General features: G+C 50.5%; 1 protein-coding gene across 6 annotated transcripts in view; it reads right to left on the minus strand.

Annotated features, from left to right (window-relative positions):
* myo10 (myosin X) overlaps window positions 1-27,464 on the minus strand; it is a 93,461-nt gene that overhangs the window by 61,524 nt on the left and 4,473 nt on the right. For all 6 annotated transcript variants that reach the window (XR_003977540.1, XR_003977539.1, XR_003977541.1 and 3 more), the window contains exon 2: window positions 8,158-8,256. Coding sequence is in view for 1 of the 6 variants with exons in the window: in XM_030362647.1 (XP_030218507.1) it covers window positions 8,158-8,256 (99 nt within the window). In the remaining 5 variants the exon portion in view is untranslated. The remainder of the gene's footprint in view (window positions 1-8,157; window positions 8,257-27,464) is intronic.

The following is a 27,464-nucleotide window of genomic DNA, read 5'->3' on the forward strand; positions in this document are numbered from 1 at the left end:
AATTAGCCATTGAATAAATCTCCTCACTAGATGAAACGGGTATTCAATGCTTGGTCTGGTGTGTCCGTCTGAGTGCGTCCCTCTAGACTCTGACAGCAGATCCAGTCGTGCTCAGCGAGCATTCAGCCGTGAGGAGCCCTAAGCTGCAGGATCAGCCGGCTCCAAACGGTCCTGTCAGGACAGGACCAGACTCCCCTGCAGGGGCCCTGCCCTGGGGGAACAGAGCCTCGCACCGGGGACTGGTCTGACATGTTCCCCTATATAATACCTTATATTTACAATCAGGGCATTTAGCAGACGCTTTTATCCAAAGTGACTTACAATAAGTACATTTTTCAGAAGAAAGAAACAACAATCTATCTCTGTCGGTACAGTAAGGACGTTCATAGAACCAAGTGCCAAGCACTATCACAAGGTTAACCCATTCCCCGTACACAACAAAGATAGCTAGGATAAGATGCGTCACGACTCCTTTGTATTTATTATTTTTTGCCAGGACGTACAACATACAATAAGTGCATACATTAAGTTCCTTCTGCTTCATGTTCAACTGCTGGCATGAGTGCATTCTGAGTGGGCTCGTGGGAAGCTCTTGTAGAGTGGGCTACACACATGTGACCACTAGGGGCAGTAGTTACATTGCTGTGTACAGTAACCTAATGCTAGCTAGCCTTTTGATGCATGGTCGCTACGCAGGAGAGACACATTTTCGGGTTATCGCTGAATTAGTAAAGAGTAACGTCTGTGTCGGTCTAGTTAATGTTAGTTTACCCAATACACTACAGAAGCCACATTAGTAGCAGTGAATCCTCTGCAGCAGCAGTAATCGTAGCAGTAGTCTAGCAGTAGCATGGTAGCAGCAGTGGCAGTAGGATGGTCGCAGTAGTAGCAGAACGTAGCTGTTTATGGGTCATCTGGGCCCCGCGCCATACAGCTTCTTTATCAGGACGCGTCACGATTTAAGGCCTCAGACGTGCTGGCAGAGACGCTGATAAGAAACAGTGCACGTCAAGCAGTAGTCAACACTCACTGCGCTGATTCTAGACCAGCCCAGATAGCCTGAAGAATGTACTGGAGGTGAAGAATAAATACATGTATATTCTTTTTATATTATTATTATTATATGATAGAAAACTCTTAATTTTCTTAGTCTGCCAGTACCCCTCTCCGTCTCTCCCTTGCCCTTTTGCAATTTAGTGATTCCATTTTAAAAATGTATTTTTTGCAGTGTAAGGCTGCAGTTTAACAGGGTATTTCTGCAGTGTAGTGGTGATGCTTAAAGGGTATTTCTGCAGTATAGTGGTGATGTTTAAAGGGTATTTCTGCAGTATAGTGGTGATGTTTAAAGGGTATTTCTGCAGTGTTGTGGTGATGTTTAAAGGGTATTTCGGACCAGGCCTGGGTCAGAGCATCAGGCCCCATGCCGGATGGGTCAAAGGGAGGGGGAGGAAAGAAGAAAGGAGAGGAGAGATAACAGAGGAGAGAGGAGGGATGAGGGGAGTTTAACAAGCCTGCTAATTAGTTGGAGGTCCCATAAAGAGTCTCCTAATCAGGGTGTGTGTGTGTGTGTGTGTGGACTCAGTAAGGGGTTGTCCCCAGGGATATATTTAACATTTAACAACACACACACACACACACACACACACACACACACACACACACACACACACACACACACACACACACACACACACACACACACACACACACACACACACACACACACACACACACACCAGCTGACATTCCAGCGTAGTGACGCCCCACCGGGGGGGTCAGACGCCACCGGAGCGTCTCTCAGGGGTCGTTGCCATGGAGACCCGACCTTCGGGACCGAAACTGTGACGTTTGCTGCCTGTCTGCCTGTCTTTTGTATGTGTCTGTCTGTCGGTACATCTGTCACACTGTCAAAGTGTCTGTCTGTCCTTACATCTGTCTCCCAGGCAAGGGACTGTCTGTCTGTCTGCCTTTGTGTCTGTCTGTACGTGCACCCGTCTGTCTGTTAAATGTGATAATTAGCTCACAACCTGACAACATCCTCACTAAAATACACACAGCTCAAGATAATCCAACATGACTGAGGTGAGGGGTGGAGATCAGGGGCGGAGACTGGAGGGTGGAGTCGGGGGGTGGGGTGGCGTGTGTACAGTCTAAACACAGACCTGTCGGACGAGACCGGAGATCAACGGTTAGTCAGATCCTACTCCACCTCTCTCTCCTCTCTGGGCGGATTATCATCACCTGTCTGTCCGTCTTCTAATCTGTTTCTTTGTCCGTCTGCATATCTGTCTGTCCATCTGTAAATCTATGTCTTCTCATCGGTTTGTTTATATGTCTACATATCTGTCTGTAAATCGGTTTTCAATCTCTGTTTGTCCTTCTGCATATCTGCTTCTATGTCTGTCTGTCTGTCTGTCTGTGTGTCTGACTGACTGTCTTTCTGCCTGCCTGTTCCCCAATCTGCCTGTCTCTCTTGGTCTTCCAGTCTGTGTGCTCAGATATCCATATGTCCGTCTGTCTGCTTGTTTATCATCCCGTCTGTCTGTCCGTCTAGCTTCAATGAGATTGGCCGGGACAGGAAGTGGACCCTGCCCTAATTAGGGTTGATGATTGGTCAACTTGTCACCATGGAAACCGTGTGTGCTGTTAGGGAGGGGTGAAGGGGAGTGGGGGAGCTGAAAACAATAGCATTAAAGAGGCGCTAAGCCTAGCGACATATGCTAACCAGTAGATGAGTGAAACAAAAGGCTGAGGCAGAACCTGCAGTCTGCAGGGTCAGCAGGGTAATCAGCTGTTGAGCCAACAGACAAATTAGCCGCGGCATAAAGAAACGCTCAGGGATTAGCAGGGTTGTAACATGGACGACAGAATGGAAGAATGTGAAGGGGTAGGCGACTCTGGAAGGAAGTGTGTTCCCATTGCTGCCACCGGTGTCATTGATGTGTTTTGAAGAGGACCCAGTTAGTGTTACACCTGACCGCTGTTATCCGAGGATGAACATCGCCCCTCCCACCCCCTCGGCAGCACAGAGACCTACTGCACCCCCCCCCCAGCTCAGAGAGATACTGCTGCACCGTCAATTCACTGCACTTCTGTCGCGTGAGGAAATGAGTTTGGACTCAGACAACCTTAGATACCGACCTCATCAAACAGCCCTGAGGCAGGAGAGTCTAGTGGTTAAGGTGTTCAAAAGGTTCTGGGTTTGACTCTCTAACCCCTACCTGCTCCTTAATGACCCGTCTCTGTACTGTCTAACCCCTACCTAATCCCTAATGACCTGTCTCTGTACCGTCTAACCCCTACCTGCTCCTTAATGACCTGTCTCTGTACTGTCTAACCCCTACCTGCTCCTTAATGACCTGTCTCTGTACCGTCTAACCCCTACCTGCTCCCTAATGACCTGTCTCTGTACTGTCTAACCCCTACCTTCTCCTACAAGAAACGTATCTGAAATCAATTTGGCTAAAAACCTCTGATTAAAAACCACAAAACAAACTTTATCAACTTGATGAAGTTTTCAACTGAAGATTAAATTAGAAAAAGATTGAAACATCATACACTACATACGATTGTCCCAGCTCTTCCTACCTTGCAGTGTGAACATGTTGGTGGATTCTAAAATGCTTATCCACAGCCTCGCCCTAGCACCTGTCCGCTAACTGACTGAACAGCTGCTCTACGGGACAAAGAGCTGTGTCCTCATCACCTGTCCTCACCTGAGCTGAAAGGGGCCGTCGACCCGGCCTGTTCCACATCTGCCGTTAAACACGTAGGTGTGTGATCCGATCACAAGTGGACAGCTCTACAGACAACAGGTGTGACTACACCTGAGGGAGATCCGTTCCCACATGGAGCCGTCCACCTGGGATCAGATCCCCGGATGCACCCTCATGCCAGGTGTGAACATGGCCTCAGGCAGATCGAGAGACAACACACACACGCACACACGCACACACGCACGCACACACGCACACACACCAGGGGATCTGATAATGGGATGCAGAGGTCCCCTGATCTCCGCTCTGCATCTGTTGTTCTGGAGACAAACAATTACCCCGGTCCCCGAGTGCAGAGAGAGACAGGAGATATCAGAGAGAACATTGAGACCAGGAGAGGCTGGAGAGACCAGGAGAAGCCAGACAGAAGAGGAGAGACCAGGAGAGACCGGTAGAGTCAGACCCGCAGAGACAATGAGACGTCTTTATACTGTCCAACCCCCTACCTGCTTCCTAATGACATGCATCTTTAGTGCTGTTGAATGACTGAACAGCGGCAGCAGAAGTCCAGAATTCAACAAGCTACAGAACAGCAGCCCAGCGTGGACACTGAGCAGGTGTTCAGTGTCCTGTTACACACACACACACACACACACACACACACACACACACACACACACACACACACACACACACACACACACACACACACACACACACACACACACACACACACACACACTTCCTGTGGCACTGCTGTAAAACAGTTTGACCTCCGACCCCCGGCTGTCCTCATTTCCAGTCAGAAGAACAAAGCACTGTCTGCGCCGCCAACGCTAACGCCAGCTAGTGTTTGTTTACAAATGGGGGGGGGGGGGGGCACCGCGTGCCGGTGTTGACATTCAACACCTCCTCCTGCTGCGGGATCAACCGTCGCCGACACGCCAGCTGACCACGAACAACACAACAACACACGCAAACACACACACCGCCCACACCGCAAACAAAGACACCGTTCAGCACCATTCAACCCCGAGGACAGCAGCAGCTTGTAGCTAACGCCTCGTTCATTGATAACAGAGACACAGCCGGTAGGGGTTAGACAGTACAGAGACAGGTAGGGGTTAGACAGTACAGAGACAGGTCATCAAGGAGCAGGTAGGGGTTAGACAGTACAGAGACAGGTCCTTAAGGAGCAGGTAGGGGTTAGACAGTACAGAGACAGGTCATTAAGGAGCAGGTAGGGGTTAGACAGTACAGAGACAGGTCGTTAAGGAGCAGGTAGGGGTTAGACAGTACAGAGACAGGTCATTAAGGAGCAGGTAGGGGTTAGACAGTACAGAGACGGGTCATTAAGGAGCAGGTAGGGGATAGACAGTACAGAGACGGGTCATTAAGGAGCAGGTAGGGGTTAGACAGTACAGAGACGGGTCATTAAGGAGCAGGTAGGGGTTAGACAGTACAGAGACGGGTCATTAAGGAGCAGGTAGGGGTTAGACAGTACAGAGACGGGTCATTGAGGAGCAGGTAGGGGTTAGACAGTACAGAGACGGGTCATTGAGGAGCAGGTAGGGGTTAGACAGTACAGAGACAGGTCATTAAGGAGCAGGTAGGGGATAGACACTACAGAGACAGGTCATTAAGGAGCAGGTAGGGGATATACAGTACAGAGACAGGTCATTAAGGAGCAGGTAGGGGTTAGACAGTACAGAGACAGGTCATTAAGGAGCAGGTAGGGGTTAGACAGTACAGAGACAGGTCATTAAGGAGCAGGTAGGGGTTAGATAGTACAGAGACGGGTCATTAAGGAGCAGTTAGGGGTTAGACAGTACAGAGACAGGTCATTAAGGAGCAGGTAGGAGGTAGTAGACAGGTCATAGGAGGTAGGGTTAGACAGTAGAGAGACAGGTCATTAAGGAGGCAGGTAGGGGTTAGACAGTACAGAGACAGGTCATTAAGGAGCAGGTAGGGGTTAGACAGTACAGAGACAGGTCATTAAGGAGCAGGTAGGGGTTAGACAGTACAGAGACAGGTCATTAAGGAGCAGGCAGGGGTTGGACAGTGAAGAGACAAGTCATCAAGGAGCAGGCAGGGGTTGGACAGCGAATACAGAATAAGTAATAGTAATACTGTAACTGTGTTTTGTGTGACTATATGTGATAATGCATGCTTTTCATGGTCCTTCCATGTATTTAATGTGGACAGATCCGTGTCCCTGTGTTCAAAGCGTCTCTTCACGGGGGAGATCTTTGTGGGTTTCAGAGCATGTAGGGAAGAGTTTAGGGATGAGAATGTCTTAATCTGTCCGTAAATCTTCTGGACAATAGTGACCCCCCCCCTCAACATGACCCTAAGCCCACAGCGGGGGTCCCATTGAGGCAGAACAACTCTCTAATGCTGCCAGAGCCTCCATATGCTACGCCTACGCTGCCTATGCTAAGATAACCTTTGCTAAGCTAACGCCACATAAGAGGGGCTGGTGAGGGGGTTTGTAAATGGACACAAATCACTCACCCCTTGTTTGGTCTGTAATTCAGTTCAGGCGTGTAAAGGGTGTGGTGAGAGTTTGACACCATGAGTGTTTGATTAAAGGTTAAGTTCATCCTTTGTATGATCAAACACAACACGTCAGCAGTTATTAACCAGTCTGTGTCGATCAATGGCGTCAGTGGCTTTATCACCTCCTGCTTTCAAAGACAAACCTCAACCCCCACAGGCGTTGGTGGTGGTGGTGGTGGTGGTGGTGAGGTTCTTTTGGGGCGACGCAATGCATCATGGGAATCGTCGTACCCTCCTCCCTCCCACGACACGCCTCCAAACTCAAATCAGAGGTTCACAGTGGGCCAGAGGAGGTTCAAAGCGGACCAGGCCGTCACACGGTCCTGTATATCCTGGGCTAATCTGTCGTCGTTCCCCGCCATTAGCTGCGCTAACGTGTGTGTGTTGACGCCTCCCTGCGCCCCGTTAGCCTCTGTAGCGCTGCCTGTGATCTCTGGTGGTTTGATGTTGGAGACACGCTGCTAGCCAGGTGCTAATTCACACCCTCCCTCATCCTCTCTCTCTGCAGGGCTTTGATGAACTGTTTGGATGAATTAGCCGGTGGTTATAGAGCCCCTGTTGTAGCACCAGGTGTCATGTTGATTAGCCATTAGCCGATTCTCAAAGAGATACCCCTAGAGAGAGATCACACGTAGGAGGGTCCGCTCATGGATGAAGCATGGGGGTCGGTCTACCAGTTGGTACAGGCCACTGGGTGGACTGGGAGGGTGATCCACCATCATAAGTTCTTAGGCCCCGTCCACGGAGAGCCGAAACGGGCGAAAAACGATCCGGGTTCATTTTATGTGGTTCTGGAATATCTCCGTAAAGACGGAGTCATTGCGAAACCGCATCGAGCTGTAGAAACGCTGTAGTGAATATTCGAGGCGCTGGTTCGCCACAGAAAAAAGTGGAGCGCATCAAGCCTGCGCGCATACAGCCTGTGAGCTGTATACAAACATTCAGTCATGAGGACATTCAACATTATAAATTGAGCAGAAATACTTTTTAATGTACAGTTATTAATTAAATTCATCAAGGGGCTTTATTTTAAGCTACAAAAAGAATGCAAAAAATATATATAAATAAAAAATTCAATGCAACTCTCACGTCCCCCAGCTGGTGGGGGGCTTATGACGTCGTCGTTTGGCGTTTCAGGCGCCCACACGAATCCTAACACGAAACCGCATAGGTCCGGATAGATTTGAAACCACCTCCGAGGGTGGTTTCAGAAATTTGCGGTTTCGGGCACCGGATTCGTCGGCTCCGTCTGGACGGTCGGCCGAAACGCACAAGACTTATGCGGTTTCACCAAAAAAAATCGCGTCTGTGTGGACGGGGCCTTATTTCTTTTTTTTTAATTTATCCTCAATTTAGCCAGGGCGACCCCATTGAGGTACAAGATCTCTTCTCCCAGGGAGACTCACTTGCTCAGAGATCGCCTAGACTCCGCATAGCGCCCTCCCCCCCCCTTACCCCCATACCCCTCTTACACACTTATGGTATGTTGTACGTCCTGGCACTTAAAAAATAGTACTGACACTGTGTAGCATCTTATCCCAGTTATCTTTGTTGTGTACGGGGAATGGGTTAACCTAGTGACTTGCAGTTCTATGAACATCCTGTACTGTACCAACAGCGATATATTGTTGTTTCTCTTTCTTCTGACAAATGTACTAATTGTAAGTCGCTATCGCTATGGATAAAGGCGTCTGCTAAATGCCCTGAATGTAATTGTTGTCCTGGTTTCATGTGTTTCACATGATAAGACCACCGGTTGGTGGACACTACCACCATGTTCTGTATGCAGAACCAGATATCTGATCTGCTCCAGTCCGGCTGGTTTTTTACCTGCTCGTGCCTGCCGCCCGTGTGGTATCTCTCCGTTTGTAGAGCGTCTTACCTGGCCATAGTCGCTGACGATGACGACCACGCCTCCGGAGCAGGTGGACACCGTGCTGGGCAGGTACTGGTCATCTTCCTTCAGCCACACCCGGGCTCCCTGGAGGCAGAGTTAGAACCACACGTTACTGAACAGAACAACCACAGAAAACATGTTCACCAGAAACACAACAGAGTCAGCTTCACACACCAGAATCACACGTTACTGATCAGAGCCACAACAAAACCACACGTGACCAACCAGAACCACAACACAGAACAACACGTTACTAATCAGAACCACAAAACAGAACAACACGTTACTAATCAGAACCACAACACAGAACACCTTCACACAACAGAACCACTTCTCAGGCATGAACCAATACCGTCAGACGTTTTTGTGCTGCCTTCTAATATCTGTTTCTGTATTGTTTTGTGGTTTTAGAACATAACTGTCCAAGTCCCATGAAGACTTCAGTAAACGTCATACAAAAAAGTCAAGCCTTTTGAATTTGAAGGGTGTTATCTAGCTGTGTAGTTCTGTCCGAGATCGCAGTGCGAGGGCAGCACAGTCATAAATGTATCACCAAGAAAAAAGAGAGGAAGGAATTTGCAATGAGCTTTATTCATTCCTACACGTTAACAACAAGTCATACAACAGACCTTAGAACTTTGTGATCTGTAAACGTTTTTTGAACACTTCTTTTGTCACTTTCAGACACACAGATGCTTTGTCTTGGATTTCAAGAGCACAAATACAAACTCTACTAAGTATTTTTTGACAATGTGAGATGGCATGATGAAGGAATCTCAGCGGTTGGACTCTTCACACCCACCATGAAAAAATAGTGCTCCTGAATCCCTCAAGGTTTCACAACGTTCCGCTATGAACCCACGACACCTCCGATTCACCCCTCGGTCCATCTTCACATTGACCGCCATGTAATTACTTTAAAATCACCGTTACCATGACTTCCGCTCCGCATGTTGCCATGGAGTCACCGTGGCATTGACCTTCTTCACCAGCCAATAGGGTCACAGCTGCCGGAGGGGGGGGGTAGCAACCTGGGAACTATATTGCGGTGTCGGGTTCCACAGGAGGCTACCTGAGGCGGAGCTTTAGCTTCTCAAGTGGCTAGTGAAGACCGATGTTTATTGAGGCTTTTTAGCAAGTGAGGTCAGCCGTGGAGAACTGGGAGAGACCTTGTAGGAAGCCATGTTTTACTGCCACCAGCTTTTTACGGCTTACTGGACGCGGCTACGGTCATCCCACGACAAGCTGCTGGATAATTCATATTTAATCAGGCTAAAGTGGGCTGAGCTAGTCAGATGTTAATGAGCCCCCTGTAGAATAGCCTGCTAATCGGTTGCCTCTGTGGTTAGCCCAGCCGTAGATAGCCTCGGGTTGGCTAGTAACGCTAGTTAGGATAGTTTGAATGCTAACGCTAGTTAGCCTGATCGTAGTTTTCCTCCCTAGTATGGCCTAAATCTAGCATCCGTGGTAAGCATGGTCGGAGTCAACTTACTTCCCAACTTACTTAGGAACAAAGCTTAAACAAGGCTCCTTCTGTTCAGTTGTTCTCGCTGTTTTCCTTTACTTTACTTGAGGCTACAGAAGAGAGCAAGGATCAGTATGGAGCGCGGCCGCCAAGAGCAACAGGCTCGCGGAGGGCCTTCAAGCCTGTCCTTCGTTTTCTGAGGATGTTCAGGACCCTCGGTACTTATACCCAGGCTGAAACGTTAGCCGCCAGCTCCACGGCCGACCACAGAGGGGCCCCTCTCAGGGGCCTCCCGGTCGCTAAGCGCTCAGCCACATGTGCCCGGGTTCATTAGCATGACGGGCTAATGCTAATGGAAACAGCTAACTGAAGGGTATCCTTCGTTGTCGTTGACCACCACCACCAACACCGCCGCCGCCACCCCTTCATCAACGTGACCTTTGACCCCCCCCCCCCCCCCCCATCCCCCCCATGGCCTACTTCTTACCCAGTCGCAGCGGTCTGACTAATGTAGGGGAGATAAAGGGGAGAGAGGGGGAGATAAAGGGGAGAGAGGGGGAGAGCAGGGGAGGGATTATTGTGGGCCGGGGGGGAGGTTAGACAGGGGGCATACCTCTCACTCGTCTTTCTCTCTCTCACACACACACACACACACACACACACACACACACACACACACACACACACACACACACACACACACACACACACACACACACACACACACACACACACACACACACACACACACACACCTTAATGGGAGTTGCAGAGTCAGCAGTGGCTGGATCTGGATATTGTTTTCTAAACCCCTAAGAGCCTTCTGAAGGGGGGTGGGGGGGGTGGGGGGGGTTACCTGAGGGGGGGGGGGGGGGGATCTGACGAGCACAGGAAACACATATAGACTAATCTTTTGATCGCCCCAACACCCTCCCTCTCTCTCTCCCTCCCTCCCCAACTTTTCTTTCTCATTCACAAAAAAAGGAAAATTAATCGTTTTGGAATATTAAAAAAAGGCCTTGATCTCCTTTGATCTACCCTTCTGATCTCTTCCGTGATCCAACCGCAGCTATAACCTTTCAGAACTCGTTAGAACCTGTCAGAAACAAGAGGAGTCGGACAGATGACTTCAGTGAACCTGGTCTTCTGTGTTAGTTTGAGGTATTTAACCAGGAAAGGGAAATCTCAAATAAAGCTCTAAAATCTAAAATAACTTGTCACTAGAAGAAGCGCTGCCGAATCATCAGCTCACAGGAAGCTGAGGTGGCCATGGAGGTGGAGCCCCACAGATATTCACTTTGAAGTTAGGAGTGTAGCATTTAGCTTTAGCGGCTAGCGGCCTGTACGTAGACACCCAGGGGAAAGCTGTCACAGAGAGAGATGTTCACCCAGAGGAACCGCCTCCTCCCTCCACCAAGATCTCTCTCCTCTTCCTCACCTCCACCTCCTCTCTGCACCTCCTCCCCCCCTCCTTCACTAGCAGGGGGGGGGGGGGGGGTGTGTCTTGGTCCACCTCCCCCCCCTCCCTCCTCCCCCAGAGCAGAGAGGACTGAACCGTACATAATCCTGGAGCCTCCTCCCGCTCCTCTGTTCTGCCGCGGGGCCCCGGGCCCCGGGAGCTTGTATAGGCACACTTCACAGGGTCTTTCAGTCCCTCGACCCTCACCCCATGGATCTGCTTTGTGGGTAACGTGTGCCGTCACGCCCTCCGGCCCCCCTCCCGCCCCCCTCCCGCCCCCGCTCCCTCCCCAGAACAGAGAGCACACTCTCTTATTGTCCTCCTCCCCTCCCTCCCCATAATCCTCTCCTCCATCTCTCTCACCCATCTAATCCTCACCTCCTCGCCCTCCTCCTCATCTCCCCCCTCACCCCCCCCCCCCCTCCCCAACCTTGCCTCCTGCCAAAATCCCTCCCCCCCCCCCCCCCCCCAACACACACACCTCATAATACCACACCACAAACAAACCACTCATTTCAATACAGTCACAAGGTTCACATCTGAGTGAGCGAGAGAGACCGACAGAGGTAGAGAGACAGAAGGAGAGGGAAAAAGACACCGAGAGGTCTCTCCTGTTTCCACGACGGCAGTATGCCGGTACAGTAAGAGGCTCGCCGTCCACCTGTCCACCTCTCCATCAGTGTGGTCCCTTCCTCAGTTCACCCAGTGTCTCTCTGCCAGTCTCTCCTGCTTCATTCAGACATCCCGTTCTTAAGGAAACCCAGTGATTCCAACACTGACTGAACACATCCCCTCTCCCCGACCAGGCATGTGTCCGGTATGTTGTGTTCATAAACTCCAACCCTAACGTGTTCCTCACATGTTCCTGACGACGTCTGCATCGAGGGCTACTGGGGTACGGGCGGGTGTGCACTGAGCGCGCTCAGTCCAAGAACGAGCAGCTGTCCCTCCGACAGACACCACTTCCTCCAGGCTAACAAAGCACAGCGCTGTACTCTGGGCCGTGTGTGTGTGTGTGTGTGTGTGTGTGTGTGTGTGTGTGTGTGTGTGTGTGTGTGTGTGTGTGTGTGTGTGTGTGTGTGTGTGTGTGTGTGTGTGTCCTAACACAACTGCTGCTATGGAATCTGCCCAGAAATATTCTTCCAGGTTCTTGCAGATTAGTGCAAGCTAGCATCTGATGGCTAGCTATCAGATTAGCACAAAATAGAATATTAACAAAAGATAGGATTTGATGCCCAAATTACTGCTAGTTAGCATATGAGGGCTAGCTTTCTGATAAGCACTAGCTATCAGAAGAGAGCATATTAACAGTATATCGGATATGATGCATAGATAGTTTGCAGGTTAGTGCTATGAGAGCTAGCTTGCGTTTGCATTTGCTTGATTGGGATCTGAAACATTACATATTAGTTTAGTTCCTAGCAGGATTTGTAGCGTAATATGAGACCATATCAAACACAATGCAGAGAGTTGTATGGTCTCCCCATGTCACTGTGTCTGCATGCTGCGTAATATCTTCCTGTGCACAATGGGCCATGTGTCTAAAAGTATAGTGAAGACTCTGATTTACATCCCATAATAAATCTGTTTGAGTGAATGGAAATCCAAATCCCCAAAACCCCCATCTCTTAATTCTGTCACCTCTCCCTGCCACTGGTTCATCAACTTGGTGTAAAACCTCACATCAAGCATTGACCCTGGCTAATACAACATATAAATCAAACCATCATTCAAATCTAATACCTTCAACCAAAAACATAAACTCTCCAGCTACATTTAACCGTCTTCATCATCAACTGAAAATGAAAAGCCATACTTTACAACCTTTAAACCCAGACCCACAGTTTTAATTGCACATACTAAAGCGTTGAAGGCCATTTCGACCATCTGCTACAGGCATCATCTCCTCAACACCTTCAGAGGTAAACGGCTTCTCTCTGCATCGCATGGCGTTCCTCCTGACCGGCCGTGTGGAACACATTATGGTCTGTTTGTTTGTGTTAGCTCCTCCTAACCACGCTGCCACTCTCTGACCCCAGGGGGGAGGCAGGGGGAGTGAGGGGAATGGAGGGGGAGAGAGAGAGAAAGAGACAGACAGACAGACAGAGAGAATCAGACAGACAGACAGACAGACAGACAGACAGACAGACAGACAGAGAGCAGACAAAGGTGCTTTCTACAGAGTTAATCACTGTTACTATTGAGTCATTGACAGTGAATTCAGATGCATGTCATTAAGGAGCAGGTAGGGGTTAGGAAAACTTGCACTAGGTCAGGCTGCTGCGTCATTGGGGTTTTGAACCCAGAACCTTTTGTATGGGAGTCACACACACTAACCACAACCCTATCCTGTTCCAGGCTCAGATTATGCAACTGTAATGTCATTAACGAGACCACTTCCTGGCCCAAGGCAAATGTGTTTTTTTGTTCGATGGCGCTTTCACTACACAAAGACAACTTTCACAGAACTCTGCGGAACCACAGAGAGGAGGTCCAGCCGGGAGATGAATAAGTCTCCCAGCTGGACAGTCATTGTGGTCCTGCAGAGTTCTCCCTTTGTAAGGTTCTACAGAGACGGCCGGCACACAAAGAGCTCCAGTCCTGTTCTCTGTGTCGCCCCTACGGCCCGCGTCAACTGAGATGGGCCAACAGGTTAATGAGTAACCTGCACAGGGAACTGCTCTTTATCCGCCGCGGTTCACCGCAGATAAGAGCCTGGACCCAAAACTACTTTAGTGTTTGTTTGGGTGTTTTTGAATTTGACTGTATTATTCCCCCAGCCAATAGAAATCAAGGATTCTGAACGGAAAAAATGGTTGAAAAAATGGTTGCAGCTCGGCGGCAACCTCGTCATTTGCACACGTCTTGATCTTTACTTTCAGTTTCTCTTAACCTTAACGTTATTCTTCCAAACGGCGAGTTTGTCTGACGCTGTTCCGCCCTGCCAGAGCGGAGACAGACTAAACAGACCCTGACGCCTGGTAATCTCTGATGAGGGCTGATTACTGGTTTAAGGGTTGGTTTACCACCGTCAGGACCTGGGGGATCCACAGCTGCCTCCAGACTCATTTGTAAAGAAGAATTTGAAAAGAATGTGTGCCTTTAAGGGCTGACAACCTTTGACCCGTACCTACCAGGGTTCAGAGTTCAGACACAATAGAAACCAGGACAGGGGGTTATTTGTGAATAAGTGTTCACAAATGAGACAGAGAAACCAGGAAGTGTTTGACGATTCAGGTATAAAAGCAGACCTTGAACTCTTTCCCAGCATGTGGTATCGACCAATCAGAGGATTAGGCTCTACTTTGGAACCAATCAGAAAGGATTTTGCTGATAGTTGTTTGGATATAAATGGCTGAGTACCTGCTGTGATACACAAACAAGGAACATACTTTAAGGGAAACCACAGACAACACAAAATCGCACACAAAGGCTATTATGAAGCTGCTTCAAATGTGCACAAACACAATGACACACTGCATGAAGTTAGACAGGCTGAGGACATTACACCCTCTCGGACTGTCTCTCACAGACTATCCAAATGATATGTTCACAAATAAACAACTGCTATAAAAGCTCTGCGGTTCTCAAACATAAAACCACGTCCTCATAACACACCAACACATTGTGTGTTCCGGGCGTGTCGTTTGGTTCAACGTTCTGCGCCGACACTCCAGACGTTCTCCTGCTGTCTGACACTTTACTCCAGCCTCCGTTCCTCTAGCCTCCAGACCATAATACCCCTTAACAACCGGTTAGATACCGCGTTGAGTGAACACTCAACACTGTCACACCACATGTCAGTCTTCCCCTAAGAGAGAGAGAGGACAGACGTGTGACTCACGTCTTAACATCTCCCTTCAGCGCCGCAGAAACTCTAAACCAGTGTGGTACTGGGACTCGGTAGACGCCCAGTTCAGAAGACACTGGTTCTGGTGTGTTTCGTGAATGAGGAGGTCTTCTGGCAGACTGGCTTGTGGAACGTTTGGTGGTCTTCAAGTGGGAGACCGGACCCCCCGATAGAAGGACCTGGTCAGGTTTTCACAGAATAATCTCATTGGTCAGGAACGGATGTGTGAACTAGCGATGATGTCACTAGCACTTAAACAACGCTTTCCTATTTTTCTATTCTGGGAGCTTGTCCTCAGTGGACCTCAATGGAATATAACAAAGATTACAGCCACCTCTAGTCCAGCCGCACATTTAAGACCAAACACTTCACATCCCAACCCAACCCCCAGATTAGCTCGGGCTAGCATCACACCGGCGGCACACAACATCATCGGCTCCCGGAAGCAGCCAATCACAGTGATCCATGTTGTTGTGTCACGTTAGTGCTCCGTAACCCTGTGGACTATGTTTTGTGAGAGACATAGTTGACCCAGATTACAGCATGGAAATGAAAGCTTTTCACCTCTGAGGGGAAAACATAATACTGTTACATCTTCAGCAGAATAGAGGACCAACAGGAATGTAAATACATACCTCCAAAAAGGCATTAAATCAATCGATGTGATATATCAATAACAAACATTAGATTTTCTTGACATGCAAAGATAAACACAAGCTTCATTGATGTGTTTTTAAGAATTGCTGAATACGATACCGCTAAAGTACTTCAGATTTATAATAAACACATTGTTAAAAACATTTGGAAACAACGACTGCTTCCAAATGAAACCGAGCCGACATCCAATAAAAGATGAGATACTGGGCTCCGGTCCTCAGAGGAGACAGAACCAATAACTCAAGCAATGCATCATGGGACGGAGTAAACGTCCCAGCAGCTGTAGTTCACACGACAGTAGTCCATCGACACATTCCAGCCCCGGTCGAGGAGCTCTCATATCACAACAACATCTCGTCCAGGAGGTCCGCACTCATCGCCTCCAACCCCCCCCTCACCCCCCGGCCTCCGCTTGGGACCCCGGCCAGACGTGGAGGACCCCTCGTTGACGTGGTCAGCGTAACACGGGGGTGTGGAGGATGTTCCTGGGGGGGTCAGGGGTCAACGTATAGCAGGCGTCCGGTGTAAGTGTTGGCGTGCAGAGTGACGGCCAGGCCTCGCAGGGGGGGGGGACCCAGCCAGGAGGAGGATCAACGTGTAAGGAGACGTTTGATATCCTGACGTCAGAGTTTACTTTACAGAGCGGAGGACGAACGACCAGCAGGTGAGGGGAAACGTGGGAGAACTCTAGTTTGAGGCGAAGGCGCGCCTTACGTCTCTCTCAAAAAGGGGTTAGGGTTTGGGTTGCACAGACAAGGCCGGGAACACACACAACCACACACACCCGTCCCGGTAGTCACCTGGCGTGTCTCAATTATTAACACAACACGGGGTCAAAAGTCGACTACTCTGGTTTCAGAGAGGGGGCATGGGCAGGAAGCAGCTGGCTGGCGATCGCTGTTCCGATCGGTCGAGTCTGATCAGTGTGTGTGTGTGTGTGTGTGTGTGTGTGTGTGTGTGTGTGTGTGTGTGTGTGTGTGTGTGTGTGTGTGTGTGTGTCTCAGCATGAGATGCATTAAGGACACCAGGTTAATTTTATGCCAACAGAACCCCATCATTAAATCAACCTTCAGTGAGCCTCAGTACACTCGGGCTGGATTCCATTTCCTGTTGTGTTTTAGCACTTCCCATCTGTAACTTTAAACACACCCACAAGCAGACGCTAGGGAGCAATGGACCAATCACACAGCAACAGGTCCAGAGGCGCTGCGTTGTTAAATGTCAAATGATAGTCAAGCGGTTTGGGGTGTTTGAGCACAGAGCGTCCGTGAGGTCACAGAAGGCGGGGCCCCCCGTGCGCCCCAGCTGTCGGGAGCGGTCGGCGAGGGAAGGACCCGGAATGTCTTTGGACGCGACGCCAAGCTACTGATGTCCTTGGGAATCGTGAGGAGCGAGGCAGGAGAAGGAGAGGCGATGTGGAGGAGGCTGTTGTTGTGCTGATGTTTGTTACCGCGCGTTGAGGATGACACGGTCAGCAGCGAGTTATAAAGCGCATCAAGATGAATAACACACAGCTCAAGAAGGAAAGAGGGTTTGAACAGTGGAGAAACTCAGAAGCTCTCAGATTTAAACACAGTTTGACTCTAGAATCGGCAGATGGTATGGTACTGGTACACTACATACAGCCTCTCATCCATCCCTGGGCTGACGAATACTCCACTGACAGAAGTACCTCTCAAAGACTCATAGGGACCGCCCAGAGAAGTGACGTGAGTGGGCAGAACCTATCACCTTCATCACCTGCGTCCTGGAGCTTTGATTCTCACAACCACCACCACTCTGTCTGCTACGGAAACACCTCCCTGCTAGCCTTGTTAGCTTTAGCACTGTTGGTGATAGCTCCGTGAGTGCTAGTCCACACTAGACAACATTGTTATTGCCCCGATAGCAGCCTGTTAGCGACCTGTTAGTACTAGCCGTGCTAGCACTAGCGATGCTAGCGCCTGTCCTGCTATCACTAGCCCTGCTAGGCTATTCTAGTTGATTCTGTTGAAATGTGACGTCAAAGGATCTCTTATGAAGCATACAAAGGCTTCTTTCATCAGTCCCAGTTCAGAATAACTCCATTCGGCCCACTGAGGACTGTACAGGTAGAGCGCAGGGTTCGGTTACGAACGAACCCTGTGATTATATTCCAGTAAGTGGCTTGAAAAAAACAACAACTCTGACGCACCTCTCTGATGGCGTTCTTTAACGGGTTTAGCCGCTCATCAGTCATGACGGCCCCAGCTTGAACATGCTCCCCAGATCACCCTCAGGGGGCGGAGCTACAATCTACCTGGCTGAGTCAGACAGGTGTGTCTCCCCGGACAGGCCGGGTCCGGGCGCCACAGCAACGTCACAGGGGAATTCTGGGATGCTGCAACGCTGGCAGGAGGAATGCCTCGTCGTCGACGACAGAGCCCCGGTTGTGTCTGAATCACAAGGCTGCTCCTCTAACGGTTCGGTTGTTGTGTTTTGCTACACAGAAGCAGTGGTTGTGGGGGGGGGGGGGGGGGGGGGGGGGGAGATACCATCGGTTTGACAGTCAAGGAAAGAATTTGAAAAATTTGAGTGCTTAATAACATGTCACGCAAGTGTGCGGAAATAAAGTGAGTAATAAGATTTAGTCAAATTGTTACACAACGATGAACCCTGCCAATGAAGTTAAGGATTAACGAGAATCCATTACAAATGCTTTACTGGAGAAGCGTCCACAGCTGGCTAATAGAACACAAACACAAACTGATATCAGCACAGCTGATATGAGAAAGGTCTCCTCCCTACGCGGACCCAAAGGTTGTCATCAGCCCGTCCTGTTTGACGTCACCGTGGCGACAGACGGGGGCACATGGGTCCTTTGTTGGGTTGAGAGCGGACAGAGGGAGGGTCATGTGATCAGAGCGCCGCTGACAGGCCGTGAAAGAAGCGGAGATGATGAGCAGCCTCATCGCAGGGCCTCACTGACGACTCAACAGGCCTCGTTAAGGCTAACGAGGTGACTAAGCGCTCACGCTCGTTAATTGGGGAGTCATTTGATGAATCGAGTGTTTAAAGTAGGCCACCATACTGTTTCTGCACCAGTTCTCTACCACACATACTCCACCAGTATGCCCAGTTTACACGAACAAGAGCAGTTTGTATCGCTAGCCCTCCAACAGTATGATCAGTTTACATGCCCAACAGCAGTTTGAACCACTAGTTCTCAACTAGTGGTATGACCAGTTTACATGCCCAACATTAGTTTGTACCACTACAAGCCCTCACGCAGATGCAGGGCAACCATTGCGACTGTGATCTGCATAGTCAGGGTGGGAAATGGGAATCTGGTTCAACTTCATCCATTACAGTCTGTTCTGTAGCTAGACTCCCTCAGCCTCTTAATGCGCCAAGCAGCTGTGTGTAGAGCTGGACCCAGACTGAAGATACCGGCCCAGGCTGATCCGCAGACTGAGCTGGGTCATGGGTCAGACAGAGCTGTCCCGGGACCTGGATGGACTACAGAGGACCGGGACGGCTGGCAGCCGCATCAGACCCCAGCAGGCTGGGTCCCAGGTTCTGGGAAGCCCTGGCGGGAACACAAACAAGAGCATCCTGCACGCGATGAACACCGTGGCCCCGACAAAGAGAGGCTCACAGAAGACCTTTGAAGACCCCCACGGCTTTGAAGAGACCGCATCTGCCCTCCTCCTCCTCCTCCTCTTTGTGGAGAGGGAACCTTCTGAGCCAAGAGACGGCTCATGCGTTGTACCGCTCTCTAGCCAAGCAGGTGTGCTTTGCTACAGGTTGGAGCAGGAGGGAGGGGGGGGGGGGGTTGTTGAGTTGTTGGTTAACTTCCCTGGTGCCTGGTTGGACATGTGAGGTGCATTTCATTCACCATACCTTCGACAAAGACAAACGACAAACACTCTCACCGAGCAAATAGCCTACGGCTGTACCTACGCACAAGGCACCAAGCGGCCACTGGCCAAGGTCAGCTTTAGTCCCACTGACAGCGGCCTTCATCTGTGAAGAAAGGGAGAGCTCTGCTGATGAACGCTCTGCCGACAGGACGGATTGACACAGCAACGGTTCGTTTGAGGAGACAGCGGGGCTGTTTTTGGTTCAGAGTTCAAAGCGTGTACCAGGATGTGCCTCTCCAAACATGACATCCTCCCGGCCCCCGGGACCCCGGGGCTGGGGGTACTTCCACACGGAAAGAAGGGAAAAGGGCTATTTTGTCACACTCTTTTGTCGGCCAGGTTTGCGGGCCCCTGCGAGGTTCAAAGCCCTCATCACGGCTGTGAGGTTCAAAGCCCTCACAGTGATTATTGTCTGATCTCTCATTGCTTCGATTGTTCGCCATAGACTTTAATCAAACATGGTTTACAGTGAACCTCGATGCAAGTCCTTCAGGAGAAGGCAGGTCGTTAAAGGAGGCCAACAGGTAGACTGTGGACATTGGGACTCAAGCCCACAACCTTCCTGCTGGGGGATGAACAGCCCCACCACAACATCAGAATCTAAACACCATTTCTCCTGCTAGCAAAGAACCATCAGTTTGTGATGGTTCTGGAGGGATAAGGTATTATGGAATTGACAATTCTTCTACACTGCTAGAAGGAAATTCTAGCAGTGTAGGGTTGTTTTCAACTTTCATTGTCTGCAAACCAGGATGTGTGCCGTGTCTGTGTGTGCGCGCACTGTGCACGTGCATGTGTTTGTCTCTGGATGGGCCAGAGGTTGTTTGTTCTGTTGTAGTGTCTTTGAGTAGACGTAGTGAGGTGTGTCTTCGCCTGTGTGCTCTTTGTGATGTCGTTACTTGGTACGCCCCTCCTCAGTTCACAGCCAGCGTTCTTCTACCATCTACCTGACTACTACATGAAACCCCTCCCATATTGTGCGTTGTACAATACAATAAGGCATGCTGGACTCCCTGATACTGCCGGCAGCCTTGACCAAATGTTGAATACAAAATGCAATCATGAAGTTCGGCATTATTATTGCCGAACCATAACCATGTTTATACACTCCCACAAAAAGATCAAAAAGGGACTTATTGCAATCAGCAGATCAAGAAATCAAGAAATAATGACTCAGCCTTCATCTGAGGATTCAGAACGCAGACGCAGGCCAGCTGGAGAGAGATCCATCAGGGATCATAAACACCGGGGTAGTTTAGTCTGGTCCCCATAACACGCCCTCCAGAGAGGGTGTGTGTGTATTCTCGTCACCATGAAACAGAATCAAGAGGCTTTTGTGTATAGTCTAGTCCTCGTAACATAAAGTCAACAGAGATTGTATGCCCTGAATGGACCCCAGAAGGCATCAACTCAGAGAGAGAGAGAGTGTGTGTGTGAAGCTAGTAAGGTCCTCATAACATATCGTTAGCTTCATAGCATAATTGCCAAATATTAAGGTTCATCTTGTATTTAGCATAAAAATGCAGAAGACCAATAGATGGCTTAGGCAGTCCGGTTGGCTGAGGATAAAGCCAATGAGGCACAGTGAATCAGCAGCGTTAGGAGAGATAGGTTAGCCAAAATATGACTTGTAATTATGCTATGAGGCTAACAACATCAGCCACAGTTATGTGAGTTTGTCTTGAATGGACCATGTAAGACACTCGTACAGAGTGTGTGCTTGTGTGTATCTCGTCAGGTCCCCATAATAACACATCATCCACAGCTACACAAGCTTGTCTTGTGTGGACCATGTAAGACACCCAAACATAGTGTGTTAACCCAGGGGGTCCCCATGGACGTTACCCAGCCTGTGTGCATATCACTGGTCCCCATTATGTCTGGAGTGTGCATGGCCGGTCTGGAACCCATAACATAGCGGCGGGGGGAGGATGGATATTATACTCCTCGGTGGTCCGGCTCATTCCACGGCGGCCTGACCTACTTTCTCCTCTCCTGTGCCACGCAACTGTTGATATCGCTGCAAGTGTGTGTGCGCTTTCTTCCGTGTGTGTGTGTGCTTCTTTGTGTGAGAGAGAGAGAGACGGGGGAGTGTGAGAGAGAGAGAGGGATAAAGATGTGTGTGAGAGAGAGACATAAGAGAGAGTGTGTGTGTGTGTGTGTGTGTGTGTGTGTGTGTGTGTGTGTGTGTGTGTGTGTGTGTGTGTGTGTGTAGGAGACTTCCTAACAACTTAGAAGACTGTTGACGCTCTCACTGTACGTCCAAGTGTGTGTTTGTGTGTTCACACAATTAAAACTGAGAGCGGCCGTGAAGAAGTGTGTGTGTGCGTGTCTGGTTCTGGAGCTGTTCATTATGGGATGGCAGCTGGGGACCACGTTGCCATGGCCGCATCCAGCTGTTGCGTGGGTTGGCAGGGCTGGCGTCAGGGGAGAACGGACTGACTGTAAACACTGGAGGCTTCCCTCCTGTACCCCTCCTGTACTCCTCCTCCTCCTCCTCCTCCTCCTCCTCCTCTCCTCCTCTCCTCCTCCTCTCCTCCTCCTCCTCCTCCTCCTCCTCCTCCTCCTCTCCTCCTCCTCCTCCTCCTCCCCTCCTCTACTCCTCCTCCTCTCCTCCTCCTCCTCTCCTCCTCCTCCTCCTCTACTGTACTCCTCCTCCTCCTCTCCTCCTCCTCCTCCTCCTCCTCTCCTCCTCCTCCTCCTCCTCCTCCTCCTCCTCCTCCTCCTCCTCCTCTCCTCCTCCTCCTCCTCCTCCTCCTCCTCCTCTCCTCCTCCTCCTCTCCTCCTCTCCTCCTCCTCCTCCTCCCCCTCCTCCCCTCCTCCCTCCTCCTGAGCTGACCCTCTCTACAGTACTCTCCCCCTGAGCGTCCCGGTGAGGAGATGGACCCCCAGCCCCCAGGTCTTTGGGGGGTGTCCCCCGTGCGGCCAGAGGAGGGTATAATCAGCCCGGGTTGGTGCGAGGCTCCCCTCTGAGCCCTGGGGCTCCCCTCTGAGCCCTGGGTCCCCCCCCCCCCGCGGCCCTTCGTCTGCAGCGGAGAGGAGGAGGAAACAGGCCTTTGATGCCCGGCCGGCCGCGCCAGGCCCTGCAGATAAGGCTGTTTACTCCCGCAGCGGATGTTTGGAGGCTGGGGGGGTTCGCTGTGGGAACGGGGTGGAGCCTGCCGCTGGCTGTGGATGAGACGTGTCGAGTCGCTCAAGCACCCCGACCGCAGGCTAATGAACGCGGTGGTTGGCCGAGGAGACAGGGCTCGGAGGGGAGAGGCGTGGAGGAAATTAGAGCCGAATTAGTCTGCGGTCGTTAGGATCGGGTTGAACTCCCTCACGGTTCATCGCTGGGTTCCACGTGCGCCTCGTTAATCGAACGGCACACTGGGACGTCAAACCTTCACTTGTGTCAACAATGCCCTGCTCATGGGCGATGCAGTAGGCGAGGCTCATCTCTCATCAGGAGATCAAAAGGTATGATTTCTAAAAATGGACGATTAGGAGGAATCTTACTTGCACGCTTGCAGTGGTTTTTAGTGCCATGCCCTCCCCATTGGGCAACACAGGGAATAGAACCTCTAACCCTGGCTGTCTCTCTTACGTCTCTCTCTCAGAGGCCTCCGTCCTAGGCATTAACGTTGTTTCATTACGCTGAATCAACATATTCAATAAGACATGGACACCATGTGAGGCGGATGGTATGCAACTGAAATAGATTCAATGGGAACAACGGTGGAATTACTTTGGAGTTTGGGAGAGGTGGGGGGGGCGGGACTCTTAATGTGAAGGATTGGCACTGCCAGATTAATGGTTCTAGGATTAGAGAATGTGAAGGACGTGGGATAGTCAGTGTCTGGCTTTGAGAGACCCTTTTATCTTGGATGTGTGTGTTCATGGTGTGTGTACGTGTGTGTGTCTGCAAGGGGGGTGTGTGTGTGTGTGTGTGTGTGTGTGTGTGTGTGTGTGTGTGTGTGTGTGTGTGTGTGTGTGTGTGTGTGTGTGTGTGTGTGTGTGTGTGTGTGTGTGTGTGTGTGTGTGTATCGTTTGAGTGTGCATGGTGTGTGTATGTGTGTTTGCATGGTTGGTGTGTGAATGGTGTGCATATATGTGTGTGTGTGCTTGTGCGTTATCACAAAGATCGTAAACACGGACAGCAGGCTCCTGACTATAGAGAGCTGGGAGACGCTATCTGGCGATGTCACCAAGTCATCTATCAGAGCAGGACCACCCCCTGGCCACGCCCCTCTGGCTCTGGCCCTGGCCCCGCCCTTCTAGCCAGACGCCACGCATGCTTTAGATTCCTTCCCACGTTTTCATCAGCCCAGAGATTCAAACTATTCGGTCGTTCAGCTCAGTGGTTTCCAAACTGTGGGCCGCGACCCGTTAGTGGGCTGTGGGCCGGCCACAATTAAGTTTGTTATGAAAGTCTGCCTCCGTGCCATGATCATCAGCCCAGATGAGGATGAGGAGGGGATACTGTAGTGAAGAACAATATGGAGGATGTTCAGTTCTCTCCCCTTTGTTGAAACGCTACCGACAGATAACCTTCAGAAACTCCGATTTTGCTTTTAAGCTGCTTGAACGCCCTGATATCCCCCTCGCTGCCGGAGGGTTCAGCGCGGCGGTGTGAAAGGTGTGTGCGTGTCAAGTGTGCGCGTGTCAGGTGTGTGCGTGCCAGGTGTCTGTGAGACCTTGGACCAAAGCACTCGACCAGCTCTATAAATATTAGCGCGTTGCCGTTGTTACAGGCCATGTGACCGTCTCCGCTACCTGCCGGCCACTTTCTCCCTCGGCCAAGGGCGGGAGTAACCACGGCAACGCTCTCCCCCCCCACCCGCCCCCCCCGGCAGCCTCAAGACAGAGGCTGCTGCAAATCCAAACATGTCTTGAAAAACATGAATCCCCGAGGGATTAGGAGTCGGAGTGAAACCAATCCCTGTGTTTGATACCAGCTCCCTCTTTCTCCATCTGGGATCAAATAAAAAACATCTTGTACGAAAACAACAAGGCGTCGAGCTCGGGCCAGTCAGCTGGATTTGTTTGACAGAGACGCTAACAGGAAACGAACACCGTCGCTCCCGGGTTTTAATTGGCCGTTTCACCAGCCGAGAGCCGCCACTCACCGGAGGGGGGAGAGAGATTAGTGTCAGTAGAGAATTTCGGAACATATCCCAGTTTGATGGGATTTGAGGTATAGCCGTTATTAATTCCTGCAGAGCTGGAAACAGCTCCACACATCCGTGATGTGATGCTACGCTGGGTCTGACAGCCTGTAGTGAGACACCTCTAAGCCAGGTAGACAGACATGATTCAGGATTGTCTTAATGGGAAGGCCCCTGGTGGATGTGGGCGAGGTCTGACACCAGAGGGCACACAGGTCAAGGGGAGAGGGGTTTAGAACTGACATATTTAACCAGCCGACAGGGTTTTCCCTCAGAACTAGCACTTGTAGCCTAGTGTTACATACATATGCAGTAAGGATTTGACAGGAGCCTGAGAAAGTGCCAGTGCATGCTAGCCATCTTTGGGTTCACTTCTTGCAGGGTTTATATGATGGGTAGGAAGACATTATGGAATCAAATGTTGAGTGGGACAATTTGGAGAGAAGTTATGTATCCAACTTTTCAAACAAAGTTATGTTTAGTCGGATGTGAAAGAATACAAATACTGAAAGATCTGAAAAGAGTGAAATGCAGTGGGTGACCTCGCTGAGTGTATTCACTGACTCCACCATAATTAAAACTCCTCCTGTGAGGCCGGCTGTGAAACGCTAGCCTGCATGGGGCGGGGGGGCTGCAGACTCCGGGGAACCAAGGGAGCGGTCAAAGGTGAACCAGGCCTAGAGCCCAGCGGAATGTTCAGCGCCGTCACAGGAAGTCCAGACGGAACACACACACACACACAGAGAGACAGAGACAGAGACAGAGATTTAAAGGGATAATGAGGGAAAAGAAAAAGCCTTCTTGACTTCTAAGGTCACTTTCAATTATTGTGTCTCCGAAATGATCAGGCCTAAATTGTATCTAAAAAAGAGGCGCGTGGAGTCGCGAGCGTGAGAGAAAGATACGGACAAAGAGGGGTAGAGATTGGATAAACCTTCGATGGTTTCAGTTTAGCGCTGAACATGAGGACCTGGGAGAGAGCAGGCTGGTTCCGATCTTCCCTACAGTCTTAGTCGCTCCTTCAGACCGTCTGCTGCCTCACACGCATGACAACAGCTGCAGCAACGCATACACGATCCGGGCTCCGGGCACACGGTTATGACAAACCTGCTCAGAACATACTCTGCCTGCTTCGTTTAACATCCGTCAGTGAGGTCGACTCGGACGCTTTAACCTTACACCGGACCAGAATGCAACAGCGCAATAAGCAGCAGTACCGGGGGTGAGGGCTCCCAGCCCAGGTTAGCCGTTGTGTCGGTCGTGTGAACCACGGACTGGGCTACACACAGCCAGCTACACACAGCCGCGCACAATAAAGGGAAAGCCAACTGGTCAAGCTAACAGGTCACCATGGTTCCCGTGATCTGTGAGCAGATCTGTGAGCTTGATGCTACCATGTGGCGCTAACCCCCGCACGTTAGCCTAAAGCATCACTATCTGTGAAGTCAACGATGCTGTGGATACCAGATGGGCTAGTAAGAGCCATAGAATGCAGTGACCTTGTGTGAGAAACATGGAAGGAACACACACGGGAAACGGTGAAAACAGAGGCTAGCTCGAGAATGGGGGCGGGTCCTCTGCTGCTCACTACTGAAACCGCTGGTTCTAATTGGCTCCAACGGACGCCAGGTGATGTCACTCGGCAGAGCGCGGTGCGGTAAACAGTTAAAGTCGACCCTGTGGTCTGGGTGAGAGTGGTCGGCCCTGCCTGCAGTTGGAGGAACGGCAAAGCGCAGGCCTCTCTGCGACTCCCTGCCCCGTTTACAGCGGTCCCAGAGCGGTGAGACCGGTTCTCTGGATCTGGCTCGGGTCCAGAACGTCTGCCTCCTCCGAGTGGCTGTTATTACAGGAGTGGTATGAGAACTCCTCTCCGAAGCCAACATGGCCGACCCCAGCAGCTCTTTGATTTAGTTTTCTTTAGACTTCCAACAGAAAGGAGGGTGAAATACGAGCGCCACTCTGGGATATTGAAAACTTTAATAGTGCACCTAATCTCTGACTTCCTGTTTGGATAAAACGATCTGGCTCTGCGTTCTGTTGGCTTAATGTAGGAACTGTTTGCTGCTGGGGGTCACACACACACACACACACACACACACACACACACACACACACACACACACACACACACACACACACACACACACACACACACACACACACACACACACACACACACACACACACACACACACAGGAAGTCGCAAGGTTTATCTATGATTATAGTTAATTATAGAGGATGAACAGGTTTGTTACAAGGCTACAAAACAAAGAAAATTGTGGAAACAACATTATTGAAGAAGTGAAGGGCAATATCTTCCATCTTGAATCCGTCCTAAACTCCAAACTCTATCTGACTGAACTCCATCCAAACTCCATCTGACTAAACTCCATCCAAACTCCACCCAAACTCCATCTGACTAAACTCTACTAGCGTCTCTGCTCTACCAGCCCTGTGCCGTGGTGGCATCTGTATCCTCACTCTCTCTCTCTCTCTCTCTCTCTCTCTCTCTCTCTCTCTCTCTCTCTCTGAGTCCTGCTCAGCGGACCGAGAGAAGAGCGGGCCCTCCAACACCAACCCACACACTGTTTAAATTCCTTCTGGAGCTTTTCCTCTCCGTCGCACAGGAGTCGAGTTTCAGCCCCCGAAATGTGACCGGGTGGGGGGGGGGGGGGGGGGGGGGGCAACACTGGAGAGCAGGCCATGCTCTGAGATGATCCCTCAAAGCCTGCAGTACAGAAGCGCGGATGGTTGGCTTGGGGGAGCCTGGATAATACTTCTGACTAGGGCTGCACGATATTGTCATGAAATCACTGTCACTGCTTCAGAACG

Source organism: Gadus morhua, chromosome 8, assembly GCF_902167405.1.
Source record: "Gadus morhua chromosome 8, gadMor3.0, whole genome shotgun sequence".
NCBI lineage: Eukaryota > Metazoa > Chordata > Actinopteri > Gadiformes > Gadidae > Gadus > Gadus morhua.